The 19,906-nt window shown below is 33.1% G+C and overlaps 1 protein-coding gene across 2 annotated transcripts in view; it reads left to right on the forward strand.

Annotated features, from left to right (window-relative positions):
• LOC130672907 (homeobox protein araucan-like) overlaps positions 1–19,906 on the forward strand; it is a 49,806-nt gene that overhangs the window by 16,421 nt on the left and 13,479 nt on the right. The window contains exons 1-3 of one of the 2 annotated variants that reach the window (XM_057477687.1): positions 4,392–5,017; positions 10,152–10,538; positions 14,488–14,621. In XM_057477687.1, coding sequence (XP_057333670.1) covers positions 4,970–5,017; positions 10,152–10,538; positions 14,488–14,621 — 569 coding nt within the window. In that variant the 5' untranslated portion in view covers positions 4,392–4,969. Of the gene's footprint in view, positions 1–4,391; positions 5,018–10,151; positions 10,539–14,487; positions 14,622–19,906 lie in introns of those variants that run through there. The other variant, XM_057477686.1, reaches the window with a different exon arrangement.

A 19,906-nucleotide genomic window follows, 5' to 3' on the forward strand; every position in this document is an offset into this window, starting at 1 on the left:
CGATTTAGGGCCTATTATTATTACGGGACTAATATTGTCGGACTTGAAGGCTCAAAATCGGACCTCTCAGTGAATGTTAGGACCTCTGGGTTCAAAGTCGGAGCTACAGGACTACAGGGCTCTAAATCGGATCTATTTAGGGCTAGAGGGATCTATATAGGCTTTAAATTTCGACTCGGGTATCTATAAGATTTAATAATAATTACTTCCATACATTATAATAGTTGTGATGCGGCATAGTAATTTTTCATAAGAGCATATTAATATTTTGGATGCTTCCCTTCCTGTTTCAAGTTTGGTCGACAGCACAATAAAAATTGGTAGGTTTTGAGCCAAAATTTTTCTCCGTGTCCCTTTCTTCAAAAACACCTCAATCTTCCCCTCCTGTCACACCTCAAATAAAAAAATATTCGACCCCACAAATTTTTCAAAAATTCGTCTTCGACATTTTTTCACTTTCCCACCCCCTCTACAATTTTTTGGCGGGTTACCAAATTTTGAACCAAAAAAAGGAATAAATTCTATTAAATTTTCGAACATGTTGATAATTATTGTGGACATTTAATATGAATGTATATTATATATACATATATATTTGTAAAGGTTGATTACAATCGGTTGATGACGTTACGTCCCGGGTTGTCTGTATCAATATTGGCATCCTGGGCGGATAAGCTTCTATATATTCCACCCACCCACGACACCTTCTTCACCCCAGCACTTTAGCAGATATATATATATGTATATATATACCTGGTTATGTATATGCGCATCGATAATTATACATGCAATATAGGAGAGAGCGTGACTGTCGTTATTGCCGCGACAAAACGCTCAGGGATATATATCCTTGTGGATAGTTGTGTACTCTGTATGATTAATCGCGGAGTGAATAACCCAACCGTTTTGGTCTACTCGTTACCTCTATCTATATACATACACATATATAATAATATAACGTGTATGCCCTATACTCTGCTCTGTACTCCATACTCGATACTCCATACACTTAATATTGTACATAACTACAACGACAACAACCACAGCCAGGCTCTACAATGACAAAGACGATCACCGACAACCAACAAGTGCATATTCAGGAGCTTTTTATCATATTTTTATTAATCAAGATTGCTAACTCGCCATTTATTTTTTATGTCATTTAATAAATTACATACATGCGTACTGTAATTTCAATAATTATTATTCTTCTATTTAAATGCCGATAATTAGTTTTTTTTTCGTTTTAATATTTACATACTTTGTAGTACTTGGTATTGAAAGTTGATTTTGAATATAAATGTTGCAGTGTCGGGTTTATTATGATAGTGGTTTTAATTACTATTATCTAGTTACAGTAATTATTTTTCTATTTTAATTTAATCATACCTCGATTTTAATTGAAATCAGTAATTTTTAGCTGCTGATTAATTTTGGTACTAATTTCGATAACTGCTACTCAGTTCTAATTTCTAGTGATAATTTAATTTTTAGTTCAAATTTTTATTTTCAAAGTTGGACCTAATTTCGATCTTGATAATTTTTAAATTCAAATTTTTGTAATTGCCGCCAAATTTTTGCTGTAGCAAAAACATTTTAATTGAAATCAGTAATTTTTATTTGAATATTTTTTAGCTGCTGATTAATTTTGATACTAATTTCGATAATTGCTACTCAGTTCTAATTTCTAGTGATAATTTAAATTTTAGTTCAAATTTTTATTTTCAAAGTTGGACCTAATTTCGATCTTAATAATTTTGAAATTCAAATTTTTATAATTACCGCCAAATTTTTGCTGTAGCGAAAACATTTTGATTCAAAAATTGAATTAATAATTTGATTGCAATTTTGAATTCAAAATTTCAATGAAAATAAAAAATTCGACAATTTTAATTAAATTATGACTTTAGAGGCCATCACATATTTTTTTAACACTAAAAATAAAATTTAAAATGTATAATAAATCATTTCTTAAATTGCACGAGGATAAAAAAATTTGTTAGAATTTTTCCAAGCAAATAGAAGTCATTTATTTTAAAAATATTTAAAACTGTAAATTGACTTGGCCCAAGTTGTTGTCGATTGTAAGCTCAGGGTGTATTAACTCAAGGTAAAAAAAAAAATAAAAAAAAATATGTATAAGCACAGTACCATTAAAATACAATAGATAATTTACAATAACGCAATCGAAAGTTTTGAGGAGCCGTAGGACAATAATAATAAAGGAAACAACTAAAGGAAAATATTTATTTAGTAAATATGACATTGTGAGTAAATTTTGCGCAAAATATATCTGTTGGTCATTGTCAGGGGCGAGATCCTTACAATAAAGCTGTTTTAAAATTGCATAATCGGCAGGTCACTGGGTTTTTATGGCCGACCCCACAAAGGCGGTAAATCATCGTAAAAACTTTAAAACTTCATCCGCTGGCATTAGCGTCGCGTCTAGTCGTAACATTGCCGAGTTTTCCGTGCCGACCGTTAGAACTTTACTTTGGAAAAGTTCCTCTGCTCTATCAGAAGAGAAAAAAATAAAAAGAAACGTAAAAATACTTTAGCTTCAGGTATATCCGTCGCAACTAGTCTTATCTTTAACAAACGATCCTGCCTGTTGCTCATCTTGCTCATCTCTTGCTCAGATATAGCTATATATTTACCCAAGATTCCATTCTATGTAGTTCTTATAATATTCGGCTTTACACTGGAGATCAGTCCTATAACCTAGACCCTGGACAAACTAGACTTTTTCGACCTGTCTCGGTAATCCTATTAACCTCGGACTACAACGATTTTCGGTTACACATTTAACGAACGAAATCTTTAAATCCAATAGAAAAAATATTTAACACAAACATCATGTTTAAATACCATTTAAAAACTACCTTAGAATACTAAATTTTCCACTTTCTCTTTTATTGTCATGTTTTTTTTATTTTTTTGAATTTTAAATTATCAAAACAAACCCAAAAAAAATTATCCCACGGAAAATTTGATAGAAACACGCATCCGAAGAATTGAAAATCAATTTTCTGTGGCAGCGGTTGAAAATGAAAATTCTTGAAAATTTGGAGTCAATTTTTTTAACTCCGGAATTGGAAGTTTTATTGAAAATTGGGAGTTAATATGAATTTTCTGGAGTTCACTTTTAACTTCAGTAGGATTCTAGTTATGGAAAAAATTCGGAGTCGATTTCTGTTTCAACTCCAGTAGTTCAAATATTTGAACCCCATAGTAGATTTTTTCCTCGATAGGAGTCTAGTTTGAGTGTTATCTGTATGGTGAAAAAAATGGAGGTAGTCTTCTTAACTCCCGTTTAGAAAAGTTCATTATAAATCATCGATTACTTTATATTCCTAAATATTTTTGACTCCAGGCCTTTTTACCAAAAATATGTATGCTACTAAAATATCGGAGTCAATTTTTTCCGCTGACTAATGGCTGCATTGAAAATTTCGAGATTTTTCTGGCTTTTCGAACAATAATTCATGAAAAAATGCATGCTTCCAAATTTTCCCTCTAAAAAATACTTTTTATGGAGTCAATTTATGTGTGACTCCAAAAAAATTCGAATTCGTTGTTCTGTGGTCAAAAATGTCAGTAGTATCTATATAGAGTTGTCAGAAGTATAAAGTAATGAAATTTGATGAGTACAAATGAGCGTTATCGAATTTGGGAATAGACTCCACTTGATTACAAAAAGTATAAATTTCTTTAAATAATCAATATCTTAACAAGCTTGTATGCTCATAGATTAATAATTAACTACAAGGATAAATTTATCTAAACCATTAAAGTGTTAGTAAACATAAAAAAGTCTTAAAACTGTTATCATCCTCTAAAGATAAACCCAAAAAAAACATATATACAAATATAATACACAAGTGTTAGCAATATTATAGTATCAGGTGAAAATGAATAAGAACAACGATAAAGGTTCGAGTTAACAAAAAAAGTGAAGACAAGCTGAGATTTATTCAAGTCCCGTGCCGACGGAGTTGACAAGAGTCGAGCCGCGTAAACACCCTCGCTCTTTGTTCTTCCCCTGCTGTTGAACAAAGACAAACTCGTACATACGTACATACGTATCCACTCTATTCGGCTCAGAGTGTAACAAGTGAGAGGACTCACCAAAAATACTAAACCGAGACGAAGAAACAAAGTGTAAGAAGAAAACCGCATCATTTTACAATCTTTTCTTGTTCGTGGGCGGAGTCAAGGGCGTGGCCTATCCACTGCCCGCCCCTTTGTTTCTGCAGCCAATGGCGCTGCTCCAAAGTGCCTTTTAGGAGGCAACTTTGTTCGCTTTCCAGCTCGCTGATTGGCCGTTGCCTTTTAGACTCCACCCAGTGCCTAAAAAGTGGGACAAATTAGTTGGCCATGAGACCGTAAGAGGGACCGGTTGTTTCAGTCGATTTCGAGCCTTAGAGTGGATACCGATGAAGTGGTGTGAGTGTAAGCGAGTCAGTCGTAGACTGGAGAGCCCTGTGAGAGCAGGGGACGGACTACTCTCTTATTAAACAAATAATATTTTTTAAATTTACATTTATAATATTTTTCGTGTGTGCTAGTGTCACGTTTGTTTAGTTAACAGTTTTTTTTTCACTAGAAAATCATCAGCTTCACTATTCATCGTCTTCATCACCATCATTATCATAATAGTTATTATTATTATTGTCAATTGTTGACCCAAAGCACGTGGAATTTAAACAAAAGGGCAAATCGGTCCACTATGAAGCTCCGAAATAAGTTTAAAAATCTGCCGGCAAATTTTAAGTGAAATTTTGCTCCAATCGAGACTGGACAAATTATTGTTATTATTATCAATATAAATATCGATATTATTGTTAATTATTATTGTAATTATTAATAGACAGTGAATAAAACTCTAATGTGTGATACTGTGGGTGCTCGTGCTTTATTATTGTGATTTATTATTTTAAAAACTGTTTAAAAAAATAACTTGCGCGTAATGTCGGCGTACGCGCAATTCGGATACTCGTATCCGTCGGCATCCCAGGTAAAATTTTATTAAGACTATTAATTAACAACAAAAGCTCATATTTTATAGCAAAAAACAATCAATACGTCTTTATAATTTGTAATTGTAATTAATATTGGAATCGAAATTTTAACAAATTGGTAGCGAACTGGTTTTTTATACTCGATTTAAAATGCCCGCACCTGCTCGGTTTATTTTTAGTTTATTCTTTGCTGGGTTTTTATTGAGGATTATTTCATCTTTAGACCCTTTTATTTGAGTGCCTCTTCTTTGTATTACGGGTTTTTTTTATTTACATTTTTTTTTTTTTAAAGAGAAAATCGACCGACGGCCGTCGCACGCGATTTCGCGAATTAGTTATTTATAATAATCATAATTATAATTATTGTTATTATTATTGATAGTATTAATATTAATATTATGATAACAATCTATCGTAAATAAACGTCTGCATTAATATGAAACAAGAATTACTTATATAAATTATATAAATACAATTCAAACTGTCACTTACACCTGTCGCGAAATCCAATATTTTGTACATGCAGAATATTTCAAATGATTATTTCAATTTAACATTTCGTTTAAACAGATGACATTTTATAATAATTGGATAAAATACATTAATTATCATCGAAATTTAAATATATGAATTTTAGTATTTAATTGTATTATTTTATATTTAATTGATATCGAACTTAACTCCAGAAGGGTTAAATTATGCGACGCACGTAAACTCCATTCGATATTTTTCATCGATCGCCTTTTATCTTTTCCTGAAAACATGGTTCCATGTTTTTCCAAAATCGGAGTCTTTTCGGAGACAAATTGTTTTTAAGTTAACTCCGGCTGTTTACTCTGATTTGTTAGAGAAATTTAAGTCATTTTGGAAAAAAATGTAGAAATTTTTAGGAATTTGGACTTGAAGGCGGAGTCAAATCGGAGTCCATTCATTTTGCGACCTAACTCTGGAGTTAAATATTCAAAGCACATGATCTTTGATCTTTAGCTAAAAAAAAGTCTTTCGAAGTATTTTTCATGTTCGGGATGAAAATTGGAGTCAATCCAAATTTTGTTTAACTCCGGAGTTAATTATTTATTCAAAGTGATTTTTAGTCAAATAGTCGATTGTAGAGAAAAATTGATCAAATTTGGATAAATCGGAGTCAATCTGAAGTTAATAAAAATTATAATTAACTCCGGAGTCAAATTTTCATAAAAAACATATCGAATTAAAAAAAAAGAAATTAACTTGTAGCTAAATAAACTCTACTGTAGTTTCTAATAAAATTAAATACAGAGAACTAATAAAATATTTTTTTAATGTAATTTAAATTGCCAGTTACAAAATAACTCAATTAATTTATAACTCCAACAAGCTCAGCGTAATAAATTTCTATTGTTTCGTCTACTGACAACTAAAAAAATGAATATTTCCCTCTAAAAAGTCTCGATATCACGACAATTATATTATTAAAACTCACTTACTCAAACTCATTATTAATTTAATCTCAAATCTGATCCCTATCACTATCAACAAAAAAAAAAAAAAAAAAAACTTTCTCTCAATTACAAATTACTCATTATTAACCTCGACAATAATTATCAATCCAATAAAACAGTAATCAGAACGTAACGAAAATAGTGATAATTATTTTCCTTTTTTTATACAAAAATTAAATTTTGTCCTTAAATTTAAAGAGCCTGCGCCCGCGCAGACGTACAAAGTACATAGAAAAATATATATGTGAGTGTGAGTGAGTATGAGGATATATGGATGAGGACCTAACTTTCTATCTAAAGATTGTGCCACTCATGTGAATATAGAGAGGGGGCAAAAGGGGCCAGGGGGAGTCCAAGTACAAAGAGTAAGATACGCTAGTGTGTTTATTGTACCAAGTGTACGGAAGAGTATAAAATAAAGTTGTGAGAAAATATTTATTCTTACAATGTAGATGTGTCAGTGTGATTCGTGTTTCCCGCATACCAATGACAACACAATTGGTGAACATATGTAACATATGAATAGTAACATGTTTAAATTTATTATTTTGTACTAATATGCTCACTCCTGTTTTATTATTTACAGTTATTATTATTTTTCCATACACTATTATTTAAACTTTGCTAATATTATTGTTGGCATGGTATATATTTATTGAGAGATTTTTTAAGACTCGGAACCGACGGAATCTGATACCGCTGATTACCTTGTACGTTTATTGATATCGCGGTTAATAATCAGTGTTAATTTTATTATTTTATTTAACATAACATGAGGTTTAAGTTTTTAAATATTTCCATTGTTTTTACTCGGCGATAAATTTCGTTAACGAGGAATTTAAATTCACCGAGTGAAAATAAACAAAATTTCTTTCATTTTTTCTAATTAATGAGAGGCGATGTTGAATAATTTTTTTTTTGTAATTTTGAATTTTATATTGACGAGTTTTTGGAGTTTTAAAATGAACTTTGACATTTACTAGAAATCATTTGATATATTTTTGACAGAATTTGAAATTTTTAAGAGAGTTTCTGTTGCAAAACTCCATTTTGAATTTTTTATATCGTCATGTTTAATCTTAAGAATTGATGACTTTTTTTTTTACTCAAAATTAGTTATTAAATTCGCAATTTTAATTTTGGAGTTCGAACTAGAAATCGAATCAGTTTTAATGAGAGTTGATGTTGAATAATTTTTTTTTTCACTTTTGAATTTTATATTGACGATTTTTTGGAATTTTAAAATGAACTTTGACATTTGCTAGAAATTATTTGATATATTTTTAACAAAATTTGGAATTTTTATTAAAATTTCAGTTGCAACACTCCGTTTTGAAATTTTTATATCTTCATATTTAATCCTAAGAGTTAATGTTTTTATTTTACTCAAATTTGAATTTTAAATTCAAAAATTTAATTTTCGACTTCGAATTTGGCAGTCGAGAAATTTTTTAATTCAATATTTAAGACGTAAATTTAAAATTTTCCATTAAAACCCAAAATTCAGTTCATAAATTTCGACAATTTACGAGTTTTTTCTCAAAATTTACAAGCCAAAAAAGACTTTTAAGTGTAATTACGTTAAATAAAAAAAAAAAAAATGATAAATAATCTGATTGTAAAAAAAAATGTCCAACTGTAATTACATGTACTTAAGTATTAAAATTACAAGTACTTATTTATTAAAAAGAAAAAAATAATATTTTTTCATGTAAAACACAAGCATAATCTGAAATGGTATGTACGCAATTTAATGTAAAGATATTTAAAATACAGGATTTTCCACATTGTAAGACTACCGTATTATTCACCGGTCGAGTCCGTTGTCATTATGCCGCTCGGCGCATAAATTTTTCGACAATTAACGAGTAAATATTCACACTTGCTGATTAAATACTGATTATGATAAACTCTAAAATATAAATAAAATAAAGTATGCGGGTTACAAGTTGATACCCAGCGTTATAAGCTATAAGTAACCAGACTAGTTGCAAGTATTGACATACCCAAGCTGTACATCAAGAAAAACCGGTTACTATATTCTGGAATTGCACATCAGGTGCAACGGTTCACTTTGTACATGTATCCTCAACATTACCTCTACTATTCACTCCATATTCTATACCCACTATCGTATATCTCATATTTTTTTATACAACTGAAAAAAATCTGGCTAAATTTTAAAACCCCTATTCATATATGTTTTGACTTTAAAGCTACTTCATATATTTCATTACATGTAAAATTGTCTTTTCCTTTAAGTCATGACTCCATTTTAGAGTTTTCAAAAAAATTAGCGAAACGTATACACGAGTCGCGGAAACCGCGAATTAAAAAAAATATAAAATAGGGCAAAGGTATCGGTTCACAGAAAAAACAGATATCTTGAGTCAAGAAAATATTTTTGAAGACAAACGTTTTCGGGAACCAAGTCAAGATTTTCTTGAGCCAAGAGAATTTGTCTTGGTTAAAAAAAATTCGTCTTGGTCGGAGAAGATTTCTACTTTATCTGAGAAAATTTAGGTTTCCAAAAAAATTTTCTTGAATCAAAAATATTTACCTTCAGTCGAGATTTTTTTTTTCTGTGTACACGAGTCGCGGAAACCGCGAGTTAAAAAAAATATTAAATAGGACAGAGGTATCGGTTGTGGCGACTTTAGGCCCAGTTTAAAAATTTCAAATGACGTATCATTAATTTTTTAAAATGAGCTCAAAGATTTCTTACTATGGAAAAAATTGGAGTGACTGCGAATTTTATTTCAATTCGAATTCACTCCATCACCGGAGTTTAAAAAAAAATCACTCTGCATACGGAGTAAATAAGGAGTTTGTTTTTTCACTTGAGTGATTTCGGAGTGATCTGGATTTTGTTTCGATCCGCATTCACTTCGATCCAGAGTTTTAATTTAAAAATAAACTCTTTAGGAGTGAATTTCACTCCAAGGGAATTAAATAAATAAACAGTCATCCGCTTCGTCTTCACTCTGGATTTACTCCGCTAATTTTTTAGTGCAGTCGCTTTTTATCACAAAAAAAAATTTGTTTATATTTTTTTATTTATTCAAGTGAAGTCTTAAGGGGCTATACTCCAAAAATGACGAAGAAATGAATAAATGACCTAAAAATTTAATAGTGACGCGTATTATAAACACACATGTATATAGAGGTAATATAGATATATGACAATAAATCTACGGACATGAAATCCGTTTGTTTCGCGGAGCGTTTGGGAGTGAAAACTCGCGAATGGCGAATAATCCCTGATACCGAATGGCTTACTTTAATACACATTTCGTTTATTTTTTATTATCTGTCGTAACTATAAAAGTTAGCATCTGCTTCGACAATTTCACGGTTCATTTTATGCCGCATACGATTCTCGGCTCGCAAACATTAAGTTACTACAGTTTTAATATTTACTTAAACTAAAATTAAATCTATCGTTTTATTATTTTTTTATTGCCTCAAATGCCTCGTAATAGTCACTTTAATTTTTATTATTTTTTAAAAACACGTGCTTTTATGTCTAAATCACAATTATTTAAAATTCATTCCTTCCCCACCAAGTCGACAAATTTTTTTTTTCAAAATCGACGTGCGACTTTTTGCAAATAAAATTTTTGGATTTAACAAAAATAAAATTTTTCAGTTGCTAGTAAGCGGAGGCCAGCCAACGACAGCAACATCTCCAGCAGTGTCGTCAGGTGGAGCCTTGAGTCCCAGCGCGTTGTCCCCGTCGTCAAATGCCAGGACTGCGGTGCCGGGTGCCTCCGGAGGTGCCGAGACGCCGGTGGGCAGCTCGACGGGGGCCGGATGCTGCGAGAACGGCAGGCCCATGATGACGGACCCGGTCACTGGGCAGACGGTCTGCTCCTGTCAATATGACAGCGCGGCCCGTCTCGCCCTCGGAGCTTACCCGCGACTGGGACCTCCGGCGTCTTCGTACTCCACTTACCCCACACCCACACCCTCGGCCACGGACCAAGGGCCCTATCCAAGCATCGGGATGGACAGCTCCGCGTTCTACTCACCCCTCGTAAGTATTAAGATTAAAAAAGGTTTTTATAAATTCGAATTTAAATTTTCAAATAAAATACTAGCGATATCTTAATGGCTTCTGATATCCAACTCAAGGCTTTAAATATTTAAAAAATTTATAACGATTGATATCACTCGTTATCGTCATAAATTACGACCAAATAAATCACAGCGTGTCGGAGATTATTACTTTTTTTATTAAATATATATTTATTTAGCTTGATATTATTTTGATGTTACAGTAAGTAAACGCTAAAATTAAATAATAAGTCCATTAGGTCGTATCGGCGATAACAAAAAGGTCCCCCGAGTGTCGGAGTCTCGGTTATACAGCCGAGTTTTGTGTATATGTTCAATAGAGTTTACTCGGGAGTTAAAACTTATCGTCGCTGATTTTTATCGGTATTAAAACTAAAACTTTGAATCATTTAAGAGTAATCTACTTTAATAAAGTATCGCAATAATATTACTTACACTTATTTTTACTCTCATATATATTTTATTATGTGTGAGTGTTAATATACATTAAATATAATATACGATAAAAATATGTATTCATTTTATTAGATGTGTTTATTGATTTTGCTTTTCAAATCACTTTTATTAACATATCTTACTCTGAAAATGCGGTTTTGTTTTATCGGTTCAAAGTTTAAAAATTTTTCCGAGTTTTTGTAAACTGGAATTTTTTTTTTACTGATAAAAAAATATTTCAATTGAAGTCTGGTAAATTTTTTAACGATTTATTTAAATCTCGAATGGAAATTTTCTTTATTTTTTGTAAACTGAAATTTTAAAAAATTATAGAAAAAAATTTTGAAAAAAATTAAATTTTTACACAAATCGGCTTAAGTTCGCGAAATTATTAATTTTTTTTAGTAAAATTTCTTTAAAAAAAATTAAATTTTCATTTCTGTTCCCCGCTCCAAATTTACGAAAACTCGATAGCGCCCGAACTCAGTAATTTATCAACTCAATTTTTTTTTTTTCAACTCCAACACTTCAAATCTGTAAAAAATCCCAGTAATTAAATTTCAATCAACAAATTAATCAACTTTCACTTCACAATTTCTTTCCGCTCCTCTAATGTACGCTCGATAAACTCTGAAATAATTCATCTACTGACTAAATTTTTTTTTTCCCTCTTGCAAAGACTCAAAACCAAATTCCCGACTGACCATAATTATCAAAATCCTCATTATTCATTAATAAATTCAAAAAATAAAATAACCTAATTTCGACAAGATCCAGAAAACGGTTTAAAAAAAAAGTTCTCGTAGTTGTTACATTAACTTGATTTAAATAAATATTTATACAGCAGCTCGAGAGTCGGGGTTGTATAAATTACTTGAAATAATAAAACATAATTGTGAAAATAAAATAACATTAGAGATAATAGTCCAGAAGAGGCAGGAGGCAGCACGTGCTATTGATGTGATTTTCTGCACAAGTGTAAAGGGAAATAATAATATAAAGGGGCATAATATATATGTATGTACATATATAGTATATATATATATATATACATATATATATATATATATATATATTCGTAAGTAAGCTCAAGAACTCTTAGCTGTTAGATCCTCCTCTATTCTCTATTCTCTACTCTCTACTCTCTACTCTGAACTCTCTACTCTATACTCTGAGCTCCTGAGAGATTCTCAGGTCCTCTGGTGGGTATCCTCCAGCCCGAGAGGATAGAGAGCGTTATAAGAAGGTAATAAGAGCCGGATTAGCATTGAATGAAATGGCCGGCGCGGCGTGGCGACAATAAGGGCAATAAGCATCAGTGAGTTGAGTTGAAGCTGAGTAGAGTCCTTATATGTTATAAAACGCTCACGGTGGTCCTCAGGACGGCAACTCGTACACGAGCCTTCTTTTCCTCCCTCTCCTCCCTTCCCCCTTCCCTGCCAGACTTCTTATCCCTCTTTATACTTTAATACCCCATTTCTATCACTACTTTTATTATTCTAATTGTATTTTTCATAACATCCAGACATATTTGTATATTTTTATATCTATACTTTTATTATCCGGAGCTTTTCAACTCCTTGTAATGCACGGGGACATATCGAGCTTCGTAGTAACCTTCGTCCCAATACTTTGACGTAGAGCACACGCACTAGAGTATGCCAGTAACGACTACGGCTTCATCGTGTTATTGCATCTTATCTCCACTATTTTATTCGATTAGAGTCTACGCTGCTATAATCTATACATTGACTTTGCTGGATTGTGTCTCTGCTCTACTTATAATCAATTTATATCTCTCCGGGTCAAAAATAAAACTTGATTCAGGCTCGCTACGCCTTATTTTCTTTTGAAGTTATCGATTTACCGACGATTTTTTGATAAGATCTCGACTTTTTCGACTTAAATTTAATTTTTTTCAACTTTTTGAACTTTTTTCATCTCAGTTTCAACTTATTCGTCTTTACTTTGAGCACGATAGTCATTCACATTACTTTTGACTTGCTAAACCAAGTCGAAAAAAAGTCATTTATTCGCCTTACTTTCGCCTTAATATATCAAAATTATTTCACCTTAGTTCTGACTTTTTCGACTTATAATTTAAGTCGAATAAGTCTACATCAAGTCAGTTTCGACTTGATTTAGACTTTTTCGCCTAACATTTTAAGTCGAAAAAGTCTAAACCAAGTCAATTTCGACTTGATCTTGACTTTTTCGTCTTAAAATTTAAGTCGAATAAGTCTAAACCAAGTCAATTTCGACTTGATTTAAACTTTTTCGTCTTAAATCGTGACTAAGTAAGCCAGTTAAGTCTAAACCAAGGCGAAAACTTAATATATTTCATACCTCCGTAAAAAAGTCGAGTTTGTCTTGTGAAAAACGGCTCCAAATTTCGACTTGGTAAATCAACTCTAAATCAAGTTTTATTTTTGACCCGGGTCCACTTAAATTTTTTCACTCAAAATACAATTTTTTACAACTCGCGATTAATTAAAATTTATCGACTAAAAATTTTTCATATTTATGAGCCGCGAAAATTAAAATAAAAAAAATTTTCGGACAAATCAGCGATGGATTAAGCGGTAAGATGCATTAAGAGGGTAGAAGTGAGCAACTCAACGATGCACATGACTCTGGGTCTTAAACCCTTGCAGCAGGAGAGTGCAGGAGTAAAGTAGACTTTGGAGTATAAGTATAAGTATATATATAAATAAAAGTATTAAGTAAGAGTATGGTAGAGTATAGTGAGAGTAGAATAAGAAAGAGCATATCCGACGTCGTGACGACAGCGTTAAAGTCCTGGCGACCACCCGCGGGCCCGACGTCATAAAAAGGCGCCGAGAATGCCCTCCTGCTAATCCTAGGAGGTCCTCGCAAGAGACGGGCTGTCGTATGACCTACACGTTTTTCCCCAACCCGGAAGAAGGCTCAACTTTTCTAGCCTAAAGTATTTATACAATCAATTAAACTTCACTAATTTTGTCAGCGAGTAAATTCCATTGTCCTCTGCCGCGAGGACAGACTGCAATGGACAATAAAATAAAGGGCAGAGGAATTAATAAATAATAATTTAAGAGAACGAATTAGATCCAGACATGAAATATGAAACTTACTGGCGCCAACCTTTTTCTCATTCTCTTATTTTCCATTTATTTTTTTATCCACGCATTTTTTTAATCTTTTTAACTAACCGTCGAAAAATATTATGCTATTGTACTCTCACTCATATTTATACTCATGTCACAGCATCACGTAGTCCTCGTTCGCATTTAATATTACTCTGTACTTGCTAGTTGATTGTATTAAATATTCACAATACAATCAAGCCCTTAATTAATTTTCCGTGTCGAATTTATTCTTGTACGTGTAGACGAGCTGCTGCATTAATTAATCTATTGTAAGACGTGTTAATAATAATAATAATAATTGTTAGTATGTACCATTGGAATAAAAAATTTGTGTGTTTGTAACAGGGAAATCCTTATGGACTAAAGGATGCAACGGGGATGGGAATGACGGCGGATATGGGCGCAGCCTGGGGCACGGCGGCGTTACAACCCGCCGCGACTGGATACTACCCCTACGATCCAACGCTTGCTGCTTATGGGTATGTAGTAAAATAATTCCAGTAATAAAATTTAATTTTATTGAGTTTTAAGTAAAAAAAATTCGGAGTTTATTTTAACCGGAGTCATAAATTGAATTTAAAATAATTAGGGAAAGGGGGGGGGGGGCAAAACGGGATAGGCCGGCAAAATGGGATACCCTCAAAATTTCGTCAAAAATTTTTATTCGAAAAACTTTCGAAAATGGTAAAAAATGACATCTAGTATCATTTTACACTATTAAAAGCTAAAAAAAAACATTTTTATATTTTTTGCGAAAAGTATAATATTGGCGCCAATTTCAAATTTTGAAAAGAAATAACAAGGAAAAACTTCTTTAAAAATATGTTGAGAGTAAATTTTATTACTTTCATCAATTTAGAAAGACATTATTACATCAATTTTATTCACTTGAAAAAAAAAAAAAAAAAATTTACTTTTTTTTGGGGTATCCCATTTTGCCCGCAGAAAATAAAAATTTTTTTTCTGATGGCAGTCTAAAATTCGTTATATTTATTTCAAATAGAATCAAAATGAAGCCAATTTACGATATTTATGTCCCTAAAAACTAAATTTTTCGTTAAGTATCCCGTTTTGCCCCCCCTTCCCCTATTGAAATGCGGATACTATTTCAAAAAATTTGACTCCAGGTCCGGAGTAAAAAGTACTGATTTGAACCCAGTGGGAGTCAATTCAAAATTAACCATACGGAGCTTAGCTCCTGGTAGCCAATTTTAGACGGGTTGGAATTTTTTATTTATGACGAGGATTCATTTTGAACACCGGAGTCAAAAAAAAAATTAACTCCGGCTCTTTAATAATTAAATTCCAAATTTTGTAAATGTGTACTTGGTAAAATTTGGAGTTACTTTAAAATTTCTTTTACTGCGGAGTTAACTTTTGACTCCTGCCTTTTTTAAAAAGTACCAGGTCCTAATTTCGCTCCCCAGCGGAGTCAAAATATTTTTAAAATTGACTTCGTTATTTTTTTCCTACTCCTTTACAATTTCCAAATATTTTATTAAAATTTTTTATTTGAAATAAAATATTTACAGTAAAATAAAAGCTGAATAAAAATAAATTTTATCAGTATCAATATAATTCCGTAATAGATTTTCAAGTGTGGTCTGTAAGGGTTAAAATAACAACGCCAATACTCCGTTAAAGTGGGATTTGGTAGACCCTCGTAACAAGATTTCCGTATCGAAAATTTTATTTGACATCTATATCAACAGCAATATATATATTTCTCCCACCCAAACGAAACCAAGCTCACCATCGTTATTTCCTCCAAGTACACACCAATAATTAATAATTAATTCATAACCTCTTAAACTCCAAACTTACCCCCTCCCCCTAAACATCTAACGCAACAAAAACAACCAGGAAGTCCTCACACCAATAGACTTAACCACCAAAAAAGCCTCTAGTTATTTGAGTAATAAAACTTTGTCCAATTAATAAATAATCTCAAAATCCCCGAGCTTTGCCTTATACATACATATATAATAGACAGAATACATAACAGAAGAGAACAACAATAAATAGAAGCCAAAGGATTGAGAAGAGTGGGCGTAGACAAAACAGTTTGTTAACTGGTTATAAGTTTGCCACTCGCGTAGTCCTTGTATTGTCAAAAAAAGGATAATCTAAAAATGAAATCTATAAATTTAAATTCTTCAGGCAGTTCTCTTATTCTGTACTGGTGATATTCTGTGGTTCTGATTAAAGAGAATAGGTAGCAGCCAAGCAGCAACTGCTGGTACTGGTACTGGTATGTACTAGTATTATTAAACACGACAGAGATAGAAGAGAACAAGAGAGTGAGTAGTTTATTGATTGGCTTCCTCTCCTATCCCGGGGTTTCGCCGGTTCACCGCTCTCGCATTCGATCTCTCCTTGTCTGTTTTCCCTTTTCTCTCTTTTGCTCTGCTCCCTCTTCCTCTGGCTCTGGCTCTGTCTCTGGCTCTAGCTCTTTATTCACCTTTACACTGACAACCAGCCACCCACACCTCCGCAGAGACATGTGTAGATGCCGAGGGAGAGAGGGAGAGAGGGGGAGAGAGAGTGAGCAGCATGGCAAGGTATCCTGGCACCTCCATCATCATCTGGCGGACTATTGTTATTATCAAGGCTATACTCACGCCCACCCTTACATACACGCAAGAGTTGCTCCCACAGGTGCTTTACTTGGTTGCTTTGCTTGGCAACCCTCGTGTGTTGTCCGTACACCGAGTGCTCACGGTGGGTTTGCTCTGGTCCCTCCTCCCACAAGCTCTACACTTGTATCGTTTGTATCTTCTGTGTGTAGATTCAGGAGAGAGGGAGGGGAAGCCAGGGGTGAATAAGGTGTGAGGTGAGAGAGTGGAGAGACTCTACTGGGCATTGTTTATCGTTGAATCCACCCTCGGAGCCTCTTCACCAGCCAGTCTACTCTACAAGCCGCTATTAATTTACTTGCTTAATAATACCTAGGCCTCAAAACCGGCCTTCGTTATTTCCTCTTCATTCATGTTCCTCATCTTTCACCCGTTCACTTATAACTTTTTCTTTGTTTACATTTTTTCATTGTTTCTTTTAGGGGAAGGGGGGGGCAAAACGGGGCACCTCCAAAATTTGATAAATACGTTTTTATTTTATAATAAATATGTACACTTATACATATCTATTTATATTGGGGAGAGTGGGCCACCGCGGGATATCTGACCGAGTAATTAATTCTTATGCTTTTTTTATCACTGAATGTTGATCCTTTTTATTTATTTGCAACAAATCTGTCGTCATTTTTTAATTTCTTCATTAAAAAAAATTTTTTTTTCACTATCATTCAACAAATTTATTATAATTTTTCAAAATTTTCCTTCAATTTTTGGACTGGCCGATTTTACCCTAAATGTTGTAGGGGAAGGAGGGACAAAAGGGGGTAGGGTAGGCAAAACGGGGTACCCCAAAAATTTGATAAAAAAAAATTTTATATTTTAAATGGTTTTTAAAATTCCAAAATCACTTCTGTAAATATAATTAAGCGTTACTTTGAATTTTTTTTGGTAAACTTTTTCAAAAATCGATTGTCAGTTGAAAAATATTAATGATGTTTGTTTTTTGATAAAAACTATTAAAAATTTTTTTTCTTCTTTTGTATCCAATGAACATGTAAAATATAATTTTTCTTCATGTAAATTACTTAAAAAAAAATTAAACTTAATCAAATTCGTTTAGAATTTAGAAATTTTTTTTTTTGACCTTTTTTAGGGGGTACCCCACTTTGTCCGCAGAAATGAAAAATTTTTTTTTTTCAACGGTAACTGAAAATTTCTTCTATTTACTTTGAATATCATTGAAAAAAAATAATTTAGCGTATTTGAGTCCTCGAAAACTTGGTATTTCTTTAAGTACCCCCTTTTGCCCCTCCCTTCCCTATATCAAACTTTTAAAGCAATCGGAGCTTTAATTTTCGAAAATTTCGGCCCGAAAAGCTTAAAAAGTCACTTGGAATTTCTAGAAAAAAAGTAATTATCTCTAATTTTATTTTATGACAAATTTCGCCGCCATATTTGAATTTTGTCTCACAAAAATTTTTCTTTCCCACTTTCCTCCCATAAATAAAAATAAAAATATCATTCAGAAAAATTCATAGTCTACTCTGCACATTTGTAATCTCATTAGCATAAAAAACAAATTTCGAAAAATTTTTTCTCGGCATAAAATTTAAAACGGGATTAAAAAATTATCCTCAGCCACCCCAACTCTATATGCTGCTTTTATCCAAAGTATATTTCGATGTCAAAAATAATAAGCTAATAAATATAACAATAATAATAGTAATAATAATGCCGACATATATATTCTGCACTTAATTTAGTTTGTTATTTAATACCTTTTTCAACGTAAGTTTAATACATTATACATGCATGATAAAAGGTTTTATAGAGGAATAAAAATCCCCGGAATTTTTTCCATGGTACACATATATTGCGTTTGTTACCTCATCCCGACAGCTCGGTTGCCCCCAGCAGCACCTTTTTAACTTTTTTATTTTATTTTTTTTCCTCTACTTTAGCTCCGACCGTGAAAAGCTCTCACGGCTGCTCCAATACTCAGCCTTTTATTTTATTCCTCTTATTTCACGCTCAAATGTAAATCGTGTTAATCTCGCTCGCAATATTTATTCCATTATTATTAATAATAACAACAACAACAACAGCAAGAGCACGAGCAATAATACCAACCCATCATGTATTAAATATTCCCCCGAATGTCGAGTAAAGCGCTCATGAGCTCCCGAAAGTGCAATTACGAAGGACCAATATTGGTTAACCTTTCGAGATCGACATGACCATGCAGCCCCGTAATGAGTCCATTCAAGTGGACGCTATTTCCAGTCAAGTACCACACACATGTTACATACATTCGCCAACGAGTCCCTCCCGTCCCGTAAAAACTCGAGCTTCCATATCGTTATTGCCCACCGGCATACAAATAACCGTTTGCTCAAGTCCTTGAGTTTCAATTTATTCCGACATTCTGTCTTTTTTCCATAACACACAAAGGCTCATTTTATTGTTGCATACAACCTTGGACAAAATGTTTGACTGCAATTGTTCGCCGGCGAATTTATGCCCGAGTCAGACTCCGAAAAAAGGCGAACGGTTTAAAGAAAAAAATTAATGACCGGAGTAAAGTACAGCAAACCAGGGGTTATTGATAACGCGGCATTAAAAGTAAATTTCTTGGTCAGAATGTATAAAAACCCGAGTAAGGTTCATTAAGTTTTTACCCAAGTTCCCAGATAATCCGTTCTGTTCCTTGAGAGCGAGCGAGAGTTCACATAATGGCGTCGATCGATTTCCCGGTCGAGGCACCAGGTTTAATGCCTGCCCCTGCGTTTCCCTTGCCTCAGTCCAGCTTTTTCCCTCCTTCTGTGCTCCCCTCCCACCTTCTCCTCCTTATCCTCATCTTCATCCTATACTAACTTGAGTTTGCGAGAGCACGAGCGAGCAAGCGGTTTTATTGGAAAGGAACAGCTCGGTGGCCGCCTTTCCCTTGTCGGGGACGTTTAATAGAGGGTGAAACCACCTTATACTTTCTTTTCTTCATCACCTCCTCCTCCTGCTTCTCATTCTCCTTCACATCTATTCCAGCAGCTCCGACAAAAGTTTCCCGAACGTAACAGACCGACACCATTTCAAGCCCACTCCGTTCTCTCGCTGGATCCTCGGAGAACTTATCGCAATTCTTGTATTTACCCAAACAAATCGTCTCTGACTTAACAACCCAGCCAGCAATT

Source organism: Microplitis mediator, chromosome 8, assembly GCF_029852145.1.
Source record: "Microplitis mediator isolate UGA2020A chromosome 8, iyMicMedi2.1, whole genome shotgun sequence".
In the NCBI taxonomy this organism is placed as follows: Eukaryota; Metazoa; Arthropoda; class Insecta; order Hymenoptera; family Braconidae; genus Microplitis; species Microplitis mediator.